Source organism: Diplodia corticola (assembly GCF_001883845.1).
Source record: "Diplodia corticola strain CBS 112549 chromosome Unknown scaffold45, whole genome shotgun sequence".
Lineage (NCBI taxonomy): Eukaryota > Fungi > Ascomycota > Dothideomycetes > Botryosphaeriales > Botryosphaeriaceae > Diplodia > Diplodia corticola.
Window position 1 is genome coordinate 45602 of NW_017971524.1, and position 13792 is coordinate 59393.

Below are 13792 nucleotides of genomic sequence, written 5' to 3' on the forward strand. Positions count from 1 at the left end.
AGCAGCTCGGCTTCGTCCACGCGCGCGTTCCCTGCGAAGCTACTTTATTCCTATCCCGCACCGTGACGGCCCCCCTTCTCCGCAGCACCCTTCGCCCTTCTCCAGCTTTACCCTTCTCCTCCTCCACACTTCTCCACACGAGAGCTTCGCAGAGCTTCCGTCGATCGGCTCGTTGTTTCTCTCTTCTTTGTACTGCCCCTCCACACTGCTTCCATCATGGCCGAACAGCTGCGCTTCGATGGCCAGACCGTCGTCGTGACGGGTGCTGGCGGTGGCCTGGGTAAGGCCTATGCCACCTTCTTCGGCTCGCGCGGCGCAAACGTCGTTGTCAACGACCTGGGCGGTTCCTTCAAGGGCGAGGGCAACTCGACAAAGGTGCGTCTCCGAAGCTCCCAAAGCTTCCCCGGACAGCTCCCCGAAGCTGACTTTCACATGTGAAAACCGACAGGCAGCGGATGTCGTCGTCGACGAGATCAAGAAGGCCGGCGGCAAGGCCGTCGCCAACTACGACAGCGTCGAGAACGGCGACCGCATCATCGACACTGCGGTCAAGGCCTTCGGCCGCATCGATATCCTCATCAACAACGCCGGTATCCTCCGCGATGTCAGCTTTAAGAATATGAAGGATGCGGACTGGGACTTGATCAACTCTGTCCACGTCAAGGGTGCATACAAGGTGTGTATACTCCAGAGCGCCTGGCCTATTCAAGGGACGGATGGAAGCTGATGTTGGGTGTAGTGCGCAAGAGCAGCATGGCCACACTTTAGGAAACAAAAGTATGGTCGCGTCATCAACACCGCGTCCGCAGCAGGCCTCTTCGGCAACTTTGGCCAGACCAATTACTCCTGTAAGCACTTTCGTAGCTCTACGACAAGCAGCTGCTAATACGAGCACAGCTGCCAAGTTGGCCCAGGTCGGTTTCACTGAGACCCTGGCAAAGGAGGGTCTCAAGTACAACATTCTCGCCAACGTCATTGCTCCTATCGCAGCAAGCCGCATGACCGAGACCATCATGCCTCCAGATGTCCTGGAGAACCTCAAGCCCGACTGGATCGTTCCGCTCGTTGCCGTCCTGGTTCACTCCTCTAACACCGAGGAGACTGGCTCGATCTTTGAAGTGGGCGGTGGCCACGTTGCGAAGCTGAGATGGGAGCGTGCCAAGGGTGGTCTCCTCAAGGCGGACAGCACAATGACCCCCGGCGCTGTTCTATCCAAGTGGAATGATATCAACGATTTCTCCAAGCCCGAGTACCCCACTGGCCCGGCCAATTTCCTCGAGCTGCTCGAGGAGGCCCAGAAGCTTCCCGGCAACCCTCCGGCACAAAACCCCGACTTCAAGGGCAAGGTTGCGCTCATCACTGGTGGCGGTGCTGGTCTTGGTCGCGCATATGCTCTGCTCTTCGCGAAATACGGCGCCAAGATTGTCATCAACGACCTGGCTGACCCTGATACTGTTGTTCAGGAGATTCAGAAGCTAGGCGGCGAGGCTGTTGGCGTCAAAGCCTCGGCCGAGGAGGGCGATACTGTCGTGAAGGCCGCAATTGATGCCTTCGGCCGCATTGACATTATCATCAACAACGCCGGTATCCTCCGCGATAAGGCTTTCGCCAACATGGACGACAGCCAGTGGGACTCGGTCATGAATGTCCACCTCCGTGGCACGTACAAGGTTTCCAAGGCCGCCTGGCCTTACATGCTCAAGCAGAAGTACGGTCGCATCGTCAACACTACCTCCACCAGCGGTATCTACGGCAACTTTGGCCAGGCCAACTACGCTGCGGCCAAGTGTGGTATCCTCGGTTTCTCTCGTGCTCTTGCCCGCGAGGGTGCCAAGAACAACATCTTCGTGAACACCATCGCTCCCAACGCCGGTACCAACATGACCCGCACCATTATGCCTGAGGAGCTTGTCCAGGCATTCAAGCCTGACTACGTCGCTCCTCTCGTTGTTGCCCTCTGCTCGGACAATGTCCCTGAGCCCACTGGTGGCCTTTACGAGGTCGGCAGCGGCTGGCAGGGCGCCACAAGATGGCAGCGTTCCGGCGGCCACGGCTTCCCGATCGACGTCAAGCTTACCCCCGAGGCTGTCAAGAAGGTGTGGCCCAAGATCATCGACTTCGACGACGGCCGTGCCGATCACCCTACGGAGCCCAACGACAGTGCTGGCAAGATCATGGCGAACTTCCAAAACAGAAGTGGTTCGGCGGGCGGTAAGTCCAAGCTCTAGATTAGCCATTCAAATTTCGTCCTTGTAAAGTCTCGCATAGAGAAATCTTTTTGTATAATGAAAGAAATGTATACCCTATTCATCATCAATCCTGAACCCACCCACTCTTTTCTTGTGATAGTTGCTCGGCTGTGTCCCACTGTCTTCTTGGCATTATATTGACTGATTGGTTTAGAATCCTCCGACGGCGACAACGAGTACCTCAAAAATATTGAGGAGGCGAAGAAGGCAAAGGCTGACGGAACCGAGTTCACTTATGATGACCGTGATGTCATCCTCTACAGTGAGTGAATTGGCACCCAATGAAACAACGGTCGTGTAGCTAATGTTTCCTCACCAGATCTTGGTATTGGCGCGAAACGTACCGACCTACCTCTCGTCTTCGAGAGCGACGAAAACTTCCAGGTCGTCCCGACTTTTGGTGTCATTCCTCCCTTCAATGCCACCGTTCCCTTCAGCATGGCCGACGTGGTCCCCAACTTCTCGCCCATGATGCTTCTCCACGGCGAACAGTACCTCGAGATCCGCAAGTTCCCCATCCCGACGTCTGCCACGCTCGTCTCGTACCCGTCGTTGGTCGAGGTCGTCGACAAGGGCAAGTCGGGCATCATCGTGACGGGCACGGTGACCAAGGACAAGGCCACGGGCGAGGACCTCTTCTACAACGAATCCACCGTCTTCATCCGCGGCGCGGGCGGCTTCGGCGGGCCCAAGAAGGGCGCGGACCGCGGGCCGGCGACCAAGGTGCACGCGCCGCCCAAGCGCGCGCCCGACGCGGTGGTCGAGGAGCAGACAACGGAGGAGCAGGCGGCCGTGTACCGCCTCAGCGGCGACCGCAACCCGCTGCACATCGACCCCGAGTTCAGCAAGGTCGGCGGCTTCGACACGCCCATCCTGCACGGCCTGTGCTTCTTCGGCATCGCCGGCAAGCACATCCTAAAGACGTTTGGCGCCTTCCGCAACATCAAGGTCCGCTTCGCGGGCACGGTGCTGCCCGGCCAGACGCTGCGGACGGAGATGTGGAAGGCCGGCAACACGGTCGTGTTCCAGGTCGTCGTGAAGGAGACGGGGAAGCTGGCGATTGCGGGGGCGGGCGCGGAGTTGCTGGGCGCGGAGAAGGCGAAGTTGTAAAGTAGATTGTGTCATATGATTGAGGGGGGTAACTTGACGAAAGGGAATTTTTGGGATATGTGGACGGGATGGTATCGGCTTTTCTTCCCCCTCATATGCATCCTTCCATGTATGATTCAAAATGAACATAGGGTTTTCGGGGATTCTTCATCTGGTATGGCTGCCAGCTGTCCTATTTTGAGTTGTGCTTGTCATCGTTTCAATGATGCAAGTCATCTACATAGCCATTTGTGGACGTCCCTCTCCCCACGAGGGTCCTCGAGGGTAGATGGGGTATTCGTGCCTCTCTTGGAGCTAAGCCGATAATGATGCTGTCCCTGTCATCCTTGCGAGTCGAGAACCTCTCAATCTCCGTCGTAGAGGCCATCCGCTTCTACCGGCACTCTATCAGGGCCGACGATATGGGACTCCTGAGAGTATGCGGGACTGCAGTCGCCCCATGTGCAATTTGCAACCGTCGGTGCAGAGCGCTTGTAGAGAAAAGGGGTAAGGGGGCGCGGTGGAGAGGTTGGAGAAGTGGCGGTTTAGGAGGAGGTTGCGGATTTGGTCGTACATCTTGTAGTCTCCATTCTTCAAATCCAAGTACCTAAATTCATTTGGATCTGAAGGTCTTCTCAGGAATGTCGCTATCAGTTCTCGGTCCACTCAAGGTCCGGTTGGTTGATTATTTCCGGATCATAGCTGTTCTCTTCATGATCGATCCCCCAGTCGTAATCTTCCTCGCTATCGGGTTGCTCCGATTCCATATGCTGGAGCCGTTTATGACTTGATGGAGATCTGATCCGGACAGTGCGCAATGCGGCCGTCCCAAATGGCGCGGAACCCGTCAAACCTGCCCATGTCTATGTGCCTGGATGCCTCAACGATCGGACGGGGAAGGTGCGTTTAAGCGGCCCAAATTGCATACATGAGGCTCAAGTGCTTCTTATGGCCTGATAGATTGGTAAAACACATACTGCGAGCTCAGGCAGACTATTGGCATTCGCGTAAGACGCCATATCCATGTCCACGCCCTCACTCATTGAGGAACAATGACCATGCGATCCCCACCCTTCTGGCCCCAAGCCTCCTCAATGTCCTCCAGCTTCACTTCCCGAAACTTGTACGGCCTGATCTTCCCCGCCACAATCGCCTCCACCATCTTCGGCGCCTCGGCCGCAAACGCTTCCATCTGCCAGGCGCCGGGCCCAGCCCCTCTCATTGTGATATCCTTGCTCCTCAAAACATCCCCCGGCAACGCCATATCCCTCTGCACCACCGTCCCAATCTGCACGTACTGGCAGCCATTGGGGCGCTTCGGCCTCAGCGCCCTCAGCAGCCCCAACGCCGGCGGACCGTACAAGAAATCCAGCACCACGTCCGCCTCAGCCGCGACGCCGTAATCCGTATGAGCAGCAGCGCCGTCCCCGTCCCCGTCCCCGTCCCCGCCCTGCAGCACGACCACCGCATCCAGCCCCAGCCCGCCGTCCATCAGCCTGGCGGCGTCGCGCCCCACGCCGACGACCCTGCCCGCGCCCCACTCCCGCGCCACGCCCACGGCCGCCGCCCCCGCCAGCCCCGTCGCCCCGACCACGACCGCCGTCCACCCGGCCGGGGGCTCCGCCGCCGGGACGACCGGCCGCACCCGCGCCGCCAGCGCCATCCACGACGCCATCACCGCGTTCATCTGGCCCGCGACTTGCACCGCGACCGACCTGATCCGCACGTTGTTGTCGTCGTCGTCGTCGTTGACCCCCGCAGACGAAGACGAGAACGGCAACGAAACCGGCACCGGCACCGTCGCCGCGCGCGGGACGTTGACCACCTCTGCGAAGCTGCCGCTGCTGCCACTACTGCCGCCGCCGCCCCCACCACCGCCGGGGGCCGCCGCCTGCTGCACCATCAAGGTCGAGAAGTAGACGAGGCGCCCGTCCGGGACGGTGGTGCCCACGCCGTCGACGCCCGGGACGTGCGGCAGCGCCCGCGGCGTCGACGCGGTGCTGTAGTGCGTCCCCGCGGCGCGGGAGCGGACGAGGGTGGGGAGGCCGGCGGCTAGGACGCGGATCTGGACCATCGTGTCGTCCGAGGTGGTGGTGGTTGACGAGGCCGGGGAGGAGGAGGAGGAGGAGGAGGAGGATGGGCCGGCGGGGAGGGCGGGGATGGGGACGGTGGTGCAGGTGGGGGGTTGGCCCCAGGCGGAGACTTGGGCTTGCTTCATTGTTGTGGCGGGCATGGTCGGTGGGGGTGGTGTAGGGACGGGGGAGTGGGTGGGGAGAGAGTGAGGTTGAGTGGTGGCGTTTGCAGGTTGGTCTCGCAGCGTGTCTGGTTGCGAATCGGAGGATATGGAGAATGGAGGGTTGGTTCATGTGAGAGCGAATGGAGGTGTGGGGTAGAGTAGGCTCTGTCTACTTATATACTTTTGCTTTGCGTGCTTATGCATCCGTCCTGGTGCCTTGAGATGCTGGGTAAGGTAGGATTGGTACTTCAGCCCCACTTTCCTGTTCAGAATTAGATGAAGGCAACACGGTCGCGCTAGAGCTTGCAAAGGTATGAACCATTGGCTTGTTGCGTTGGACTGTCGAGATGATTTGAATTGTGCATTCTTCCTCGGTGGGGGCTATGCAGCAGACATGCGAAACGGATAATTGCACGATGATCAATAAAGAAGAAATGAGCGTCTTACCTTGTACAAGACGCGACAGGTCTTCGTTGGAAGTACCTGCTTCGTCATGAATGCATGCTGACTACACAGCTGACTCACAAACAGCAGGTTGATGGTAGTCGATTCGCTCTGACAAGCGAATGGCTCGGATCCGGCGCTATTGGACACGCGAGACCGTTGCATAATTTGCATAACCTGTGCCGCCTCTTCAGGACCATCCATATTAAGCACACCATGAGTATGCAAACATTTCGCAACACCTTTTATAGAGTGGCATGATGGCTTTGGGCTTCACTGGTAAAGTGGCAGCTTGTGCAAGGTCATATACTTAATAAAGGCGGTATTTTCACATTGGAGAAAATCCTACCCGGCGATATCTTTGCCCTCCAGCCTCGAGACACAATGTGACCAAGCCGCATGCATTAGCTTCGTACAACGCGGCATCGAACCAATAATGAAGCATCCTGCAGTCCATCGACGGCTTTTCAATAAGCGAGGTGTCGGCGGGGGCGGCCCAGCCTTCCCTCCTCCATCCCATCTCACCTCTCATCCCCACTCCACCAACATGACTGCGCCTTCATGAACTCGGCACCTTCCCTCGCTGCTTTCAATTTCCGCCACAGCTGCTGCGTTTTTCATGTCCAGCGGGTCCTTATGTTCGACATCCTTGGATAACGAGGCTGTGTTGCGCGCAAGATGCCTCGCGATCAACGAGCTCTTACTTATCGCGTCCGTCAGCTCCCACCCGACATCAACAAGGCTAGCCTCGTTCATTTTCTACTACGGGTATTGGCCACAGATGATGTCGTGCCGACCATCGAAGTCTTTTCGCTTGCCCGAAGCTTGACTTCTCCCGACGCCGCCAACTCGAAAGATGCGACAATCGCCATCTATCCGCTTCCTCCACTGCTGGAAAATGGCAAACAGTGGTCCTTTCCCGCCGAGCATGGCAATTCCCAGTATCGCATTGTTGTCGACCTCCACTTCTTGGACTTTACAGTCTTGAACGAAGTCCATGATGACGACCATGTGCTCAAGTCAGTCTACGATTCCCCTTCTGCCAACTTCTCATTCATCTGACCAAAATCCAGCTGCATAGCCATTAGTGGCCTCGCAAGTCATCCTTTTGGGTCCTGGCAATGCCGTTCGAATGAGCACAACTTCATGTGGCTCAGGGACGGGCTCCCAAAAGCGATCCCCGGCATCAGAGCAATCACCTACGGCTACGATACCCACCTGAACGACAGTACATCCTTCAAGTCGATCCCGGATATTGCCTTAGAGCTCGTCAACCGTCTGACAGCCGTGGGCTTAGGATGGCTTTCTTCCAAGCCAACCGTCTTCATCGCACATAGTATGGGCGGCATCATCTTGAAAGAGGCCTTGGTTGTCTTGGCGCCCACCTGTGGCGAGGAGCCTTCGATCTTGGGAAAGCTCGAGGCAATACTCTTCTTTGGTGTTCCAAATGGCGGCATGGAAACCGATCAGCTGATTTCGATGGTGAACGGGAATCCAACAGAGGAGCTGATATCGAAACTGTCTCCGGCGTCGGATTATCTGAAAACACTCGATTCGTATTTCAGCAACCTTCAATACACCAGAAAATTCCCGGTAATCTCATGTTACGAGACAAAAACTACCCAGACTGTCATGGTAAGTCGTACAAAGCAACTGCTGGAATGCAAAAAGCTTACTCCGCTCTCAGCAATCCGCTGACGGCAAATGGAGCCGGAGTGGACCGAGAAAGGTAATGGTGAAGAAGGAATCGGCTATTCAAAACTGCTCTCGTGCCCCATTGGGCGAGGTGCGGCCCATTGATCAAGATCATTCAGCCATGGTCAAGTTTGCTCCTGGTGACATCCACTATACTGTAGTCTTGGACTGTCTCAGAAAAATAACTGGCCAGGCGACTTCACTCGGGAGTGCGACCTCCGATCCAAAGACGGCAGGCAATGAGAGCTTCGAACATGGGAACAGGTATAAGGACGAAAGGGGGAGGCCGAATACAAAACAGCCGAGAGATTATTCTACCGCAGGTAGGTATCCGCTGTGGGCTTTGTCTCACCACTGCTAACGAAAGTTTTCCAGAGATTCTGCACTCTCTTTGGATGGATGTGTTCGACCACCGATTGGACGACATTTCTCCTCGTTTTCAATCCACTTTTGAGTGGATGTTCAGTGACGAGTCTCTGGATTTCGCTCCTTGGTTGCTCGATGGAACTGGAGCCTACTGGATTGAGGGGAAGCCTGGTGCCGGCAAGTCAACACTTATGAAATTCGCCTTTCAGGACTCAAGGACGAGAGAACTTTTGGAAAACTGGGATCAACCAGGATCATTCGTGAAGGCCGGCTTCTTCTTCCACCACCGAGGCTCAAAGGCTCAGAAATCTTTCGAAGGAATGTTACGAAGTCTTCTGCACCAGATCCTCAGGGATGTCCCGAGTCTTTGTCAAGAAATCCCAAAGGCTTGCCTGCCTGCCACCGAGAAAGAGAGCTTTGACTGGAGTTTGACCAACTTAAGGCATGCATTTTTCTCTATCTTGGAGCAAAAGCACACACAGCTGAAGCTGTGTTTATTCATTGATGCTCTTGATGAGCTTGATGGGCATCTCGAACTCATTTCTGCGTTCATGAAGAACTTGATTCAACACAAGCCCGGATCAGCAGTGCGCTGTAAGGTTTTCTTTTCGACCCGGCCGCGGCAAATAATCCAAACACATTTCGAACAGTACACGCACTTCAGAATCCAAGACAAAACAGAGAAAGATGTCCGAACTTATACGGAAGGAAGACTGGCAGAATGTTTGGAACGTTTCTCGGTTACAGAGTCATTGCACGCAGCACTAGAAGAGGCCGCCTATCTGGTCGAGTCCATTCTCGCCAAAGCCGACGGCGTTTTCCTTTGGGTAAAACTTGCCATGCAAGACATCAACTTGGCTCTACGTCAAAGTAATGATCCGACTGTGCGCAATCTAGAAGTGCTTCTAGAACGGGTCCCACGAGAGCTAGACGAATTCTACCACTCGATCGTTGAGAGAATCCCTCAGGACTTCAGATGGGAAGCATACCTTGTCCTGGAAGTAATCCTTCGTGCTGAGGGAGAAATTGGGCTCAAAGACATTTACAGCATTGTCCGCTGTTCACCCTGCAAGACTGCGCAGGAATGTCATGAGCGACTGAAGCACCCCGCAGATGCGAAAGCGGTGTCTAATTGGCTCGAAACACTCAAAGATAGGTGCGGAGGCCTCCTGGAGCTCAACGTCAAGAATGACCACATTCAACTCATGCATGAGACGGTACGCGCTTTCCTAAGCCAGCCGGGGCTTCGCCAGCTTTTCTTCCGCCAGTCCATTGTGTCTCGGCCTCAGAATGGATATACTGAGCTTGCCAAATTAATGCTCACCCGCGCTCTGTATCCGTACATCGACCCATTGCAAATCCAGCGTTCTTACTATCATTTCTCCCCCAAATGCATGGAGTACTGCTTCATGGCTGAAAAAACCACTCTGACCTGTCAGTACGAGCTGATAGACATGATTCGACCTATAGCTGTACCACGGTCACTCGTGATTGATCCTCGACATCAGTCAGGCTTGGAACAACTATCTTGTATCGCAAATTCTGGAATGTCTTTCGCCGTGGTCTCCAAACTCCAGCTATACATGCGGCGAAAACTTGAATCATCGTCAGAAGCTCCGATTGTCAATTCAAATCCAGAAAAATCTCTACTGGTCTGCCTCTGTCAAGCGGTGAGAATCCTTTCAGATTTCTATCTTTGGGAAAGCTTAGCAGTCAGTACCGATTATACTTCGATGGCTCATTTGCTACTGGACCACGGCGCTGATATAAATGCCCAATTTATGGGCCTCGTGCCATTCCAGTGGCTTTTTGGGATATTCGATTTCGAGCTGGGTTCTTTCATGCCGGCCCAACTAAGCTTTGGTGAAGTCAGTAACGAACTGATTGAAGTTGCCCGAGCTCTCATCAAACATGGACAAAACCCCGACTGTGATGTATGGAGGTTCCATGGAACTCGACGCATACTGAGGGTGCGACGTTATAAGCCAATCCACTTGTCTAACCCGGCCATGGCGAATCTATTATTGGAGTCAAACGCAGATGTGAATTCAAGGGACTTCAAAGGTCTTACGGGGCTCGATAGATCAATCATTTCAGTATGTGATATGAGACTGTGGGAATTCAGGACGCCGTCTGGGCTCTATAGTAAGGCTCTTATGATAAAGATACTTACTGAAAATGGTGGGTTAATTTCTCGGGCGGGTCTTTCTTGGCTACCAACATGCGTGTCGAGACTCAAGGCTAATGGATACGAGGTCCACCATTTACTTTCTTTACCAGAGAAGTCTAAAACCTCAAAATTCTTGTCATCATCTGATTTTCTATTGGTTCCACTTTTACGAGTTAGAAATAACGGTAAAAGATGGCTCTCTACCCAAATAGATTGACTACTATAAAATAGTGGCACTGGATTATAAGTTATAAGAGAAATTACGGAGATTATAATAGAATTTTATTTTACTCTTTTATAAACCTACTAAATAATCGTTAAAAGAAGGTCGCGCTGTATACTTAGTAGTTAGTGCTTCTATCTAATATAAATCCGGGTAAATAAAATCTATTTTAAAGTAATTTACGTAGTTTAGTTCTAATTTATAATTTGGCATTGTATTATTGTGAAAGTGATACGTACTTTAGATGATTTAGGCCACTATCTATTAGCTTAGATTCTAACACCCCATATGGTCGTCGACTGTCACGCGCGGAGTATTTCGGCAACTCCAAACCCCAAGCCAGCAAACAGCCACCACCGAACCAACAACCGCAACAAGCAAGACACTCCCACATCACCCCACCCAACGGCTCTCTGCCCCCTCCCACACCATCATCCCTCGCAAAAACTTCCCAAACCGACCCACCCACCCAACTCCCTTCCACCCAGCCACTACCGCATACCCCCTCCGCCGCACAAAGTCCGCCACCACCCACTCCCCTCCCCTCCCCTCCCGCAGACCGCAAACCCCACAACAAACCTCGCCACCAGACGAGCCGGCAGCCCACCCACATCTACCACCCCACTCACAGCAGCGCCCTTACACATGCGCGGCGCACTCCCTCTTCCCTCTCACCCGCATCGGCATCGTCCCTTACATCACACACACGGCGGACGGCGGACGACGGGCGGCGAGCGAGCGAGCGAACGGGACCGAAGGAAGTCGCGGGAGCAGCTGCCAAAAAAAAAAGGCAACGCCATTGGGAAGAAGCGGGCGGGTGGCGAGCCAGAAGAGGGGGGGGAGGAGGGGGGATTCCGTCGTGTAGCTCTCCGTTTTTGCTGTCGTTTGACTTGCTGTTGTTTTGGGCTATTCGTGGCGGATGACGGGCGGGAGCGGATCGAAGAGAGGTGGGTGTGGTAGAGGGGGGGAGCAGAGACGGGGGTGACGTGAGTGAGGTAGGTTGTTGTCAGTTGAGGTGATGGGGCAGCGGCGGGACGGTCGAGATTGGGTGGGCGGGGTGGGTGAAGAGGAGGAGGAGGAGGGAGCTTGGGGCCTGGGGCTGTCTTGGGTGAGGGTTCAGGGTTGGGGTAGATAGGGTGAAGGTGGGGGTGAGGGTGAGGGTGAGGGTGAGGGGGGTCCGCTGGTGCGGTCGGGGTTTCTGCTAGGTACGGGCTCTGGTGTGTGTTGCGATGGAGGAGATGGGTTTGATGAGAGACACAGAATGAAAGGAGCTCATGATTAAGGGTTCTATCCGCTACCCGCCTAGTCTTCGCTCTCTCACTCATCACTTCACCTGGCCACTCGGCCACCGAGAACTACTCTTCGCCCCGCGACTGCTCTCAGCGTACCATGCCTTGATATGAATACTTACTTCCGCCTGCTCGACGTATTTGCGTTCTTCGTCAGGATGCAAACCTGTTCGCCTTCCATACCCGTTGTCGCCATGAACTCACCTCAAATACCGAACATCCATCTGACCCGTGACACAAAAACCCTCCAAGGCCATATCAAAATACGGTATAGCATCGAGTTATATGAGTGAAGTTACTGAATTTCATAAAGTATTGAAGCTAATACTCCAAGAATCTCCGAATGCACTTTTTGCCTTTTTGACCATATTATATAACCTTAGTCCCCTCCCCTGCTCCCCCCAATTTTTGTGGCCATGCAACGCATGTCCTCAGCAGTTAGCCATTTTTTTTTTGTTGGCTCCTCTCACGCAAAATGAGTTTCTGCGCTGGCTAAAAGATCCAAGCTGAAAAATCCACGAAAGCAGCTGCTTTTCATCCAACTCAGGCTCAAGGCCTCAATCATCAGATAAATCGATGACGACCGGAGCCGATCCACAGGTGCGCTCACGCTTCACCGGTCTTGTCTCAACAACCTCTAACTCAGACTGATCGTAGGCCCTCTTGGGCCCGCTGGAGCCGGCATTTTCCTCCGACTTGATTTCATTTTTGACGGCAGAGGCCGCTGCATCTCGCTCCTACAGCAATTCCTGTTAGCTACTGTTTGTCACAAGGACTCAAGGAGACTAGTTGATAGAAATCGTGTTGAAAATTGGTGGTGGCTGTACCCTCTGACGACGCACAAGCTCCCGAAGCTCATCTGGGTCTAGCTCCTCGAGCGGACGCTCTTCAAGTGGCTTGAGTGAGGGCGTCCTGGGTATGATGCACTCGGCTTGAAGTGCAGCCCTTGATCGGTATCGGAAGGTGAACTTAGCGAATGGGTCGTCTTCTTTGCTGCCGGCGATGAAAGTTTGTGTGTACATCTTGGCCTTTCGCTTATAGGGTGCTTGAAGCCTATGACCCTTTCAGCGATAGGAAACAGCTTAGTACGAAAGAACATCTGCTTACTTGACCTGATGAGATAGCGGCTTTCCTTTGAGATCTTTCTCTGAGACCTTGCCAATTCCATCCATCGTGATAGTTCTATTGCGGCGATCCTGGGTTTTGGCTAACCCTCTGTGCAGCCTTACGCAGATAGTCCCAACAGATCTAAGATGTTTTTGCATCTCTTCGCTCAAGGTGGCTGTCTCCTGCTTGTCTAGACAGAGAAAACGTAAAGTCAGATAGTCATACATTGAACAGCCCCAGCTCTACGTCTCCCGTATGTCCTCCAGGCAACAGCGTAAATTTTAAATGGAACTCACCAATATCGATGTCTGAAAAAATCATCGGCGATATGGTTGACTTTCCATCCTGAAAAGAAGAAGCACCATTGATAGTCACTGTTTTTCGCAAGTTGTTGTGTTTTTTACAAAGCAGCATCTTTCCATCAACTTTTTCACCATCCACGTAAACTCTGACTCGAACATCCTTCCCTTGACCGAAGCAAGCAGATGGAATAGTGTAGTGGACAGTGAATCTGGCACCTGATATGGCCTCGATGTATCTTGTCGTTGTGTTGTCCGTATCAACCTGACTGCTGTCCACGTACTCTTCGGCTCGTTCACCATTGACTCTCACCTCAGCTTCAACCCCAGGAAGTGATGAGATGACAGCCATGGTGAGCTTTGGCTTCTTGTTTGAGGTGCAGGCGTAGGATGCCGACAGCTTGGTGAGCTATCCAGGTGAAGCGGATTTCTTGATCAGAGCATGGAAACTGCCTACAGAACCGATGGTGAGGTTGTGAGATGTGAGCCTGGGTGGCTCGAGGTGGCTGAAAAGTCAGGTTGTCAAAGTCGAGGACCGGTGAGCGTCGAAATGTGAGTGCGGATGGGTGAGAAAGTGAGCAGTAACGGGGGTGTAGGCAGCCTAGATCCTGTAGGCTGTGATAGG

At 53.9% G+C, this 13792-nt stretch overlaps 4 protein-coding genes across 4 annotated transcripts; 2 read left to right on the forward strand and 2 right to left on the reverse strand.

Annotated features, from left to right (window-relative positions):
• Nucleotides 1-216: 216 nt before the first annotated feature.
• Nucleotides 217-3359, forward strand: BKCO1_4500014 (peroxisomal hydratase-dehydrogenase-epimerase; the record flags this gene model as incomplete). Its single annotated transcript, XM_020276171.1, has 6 exons — nt 217-375; nt 449-676; nt 740-848; nt 898-2211; nt 2404-2511; nt 2569-3359. The coding sequence occupies 6 exons, from the start codon at nt 217-219 to the stop codon at nt 3357-3359; spliced, it is 2709 nt and encodes a 902-aa protein (XP_020127985.1).
• A 1018-nt stretch (nt 3360-4377) lies between these two features.
• On the reverse strand, nt 4378-5571 carry BKCO1_4500015 (quinone oxidoreductase; the record flags this gene model as incomplete). Its single annotated transcript, XM_020276172.1, has 1 exon — nt 4378-5571. The coding sequence occupies one exon, from the start codon at nt 5569-5571 to the stop codon at nt 4378-4380; it is 1194 nt and encodes a 397-aa protein (XP_020127984.1).
• A 1125-nt stretch (nt 5572-6696) lies between these two features.
• Nucleotides 6697-9753, forward strand: BKCO1_4500016 (small s protein; the record flags this gene model as incomplete). Its single annotated transcript, XM_020276173.1, has 5 exons — nt 6697-7037; nt 7092-7653; nt 7706-8036; nt 8089-9517; nt 9588-9753. 5 exons carry the CDS (start codon nt 6697-6699, stop codon nt 9751-9753), a joined length of 2829 nt encoding a protein of 942 aa, XP_020127983.1.
• A 2565-nt stretch (nt 9754-12318) lies between these two features.
• BKCO1_4500017 (uncharacterized protein) lies at nt 12319-13519 on the reverse strand (the record flags this gene model as incomplete). Its single annotated transcript, XM_020276174.1, has 4 exons — nt 12319-12498; nt 12604-12814; nt 12869-13058; nt 13165-13519. The coding sequence occupies 4 exons, from the start codon at nt 13517-13519 to the stop codon at nt 12319-12321; spliced, it is 936 nt and encodes a 311-aa protein (XP_020127982.1).
• Between the last annotated feature and the right edge of the window lie 273 nt (nt 13520-13792).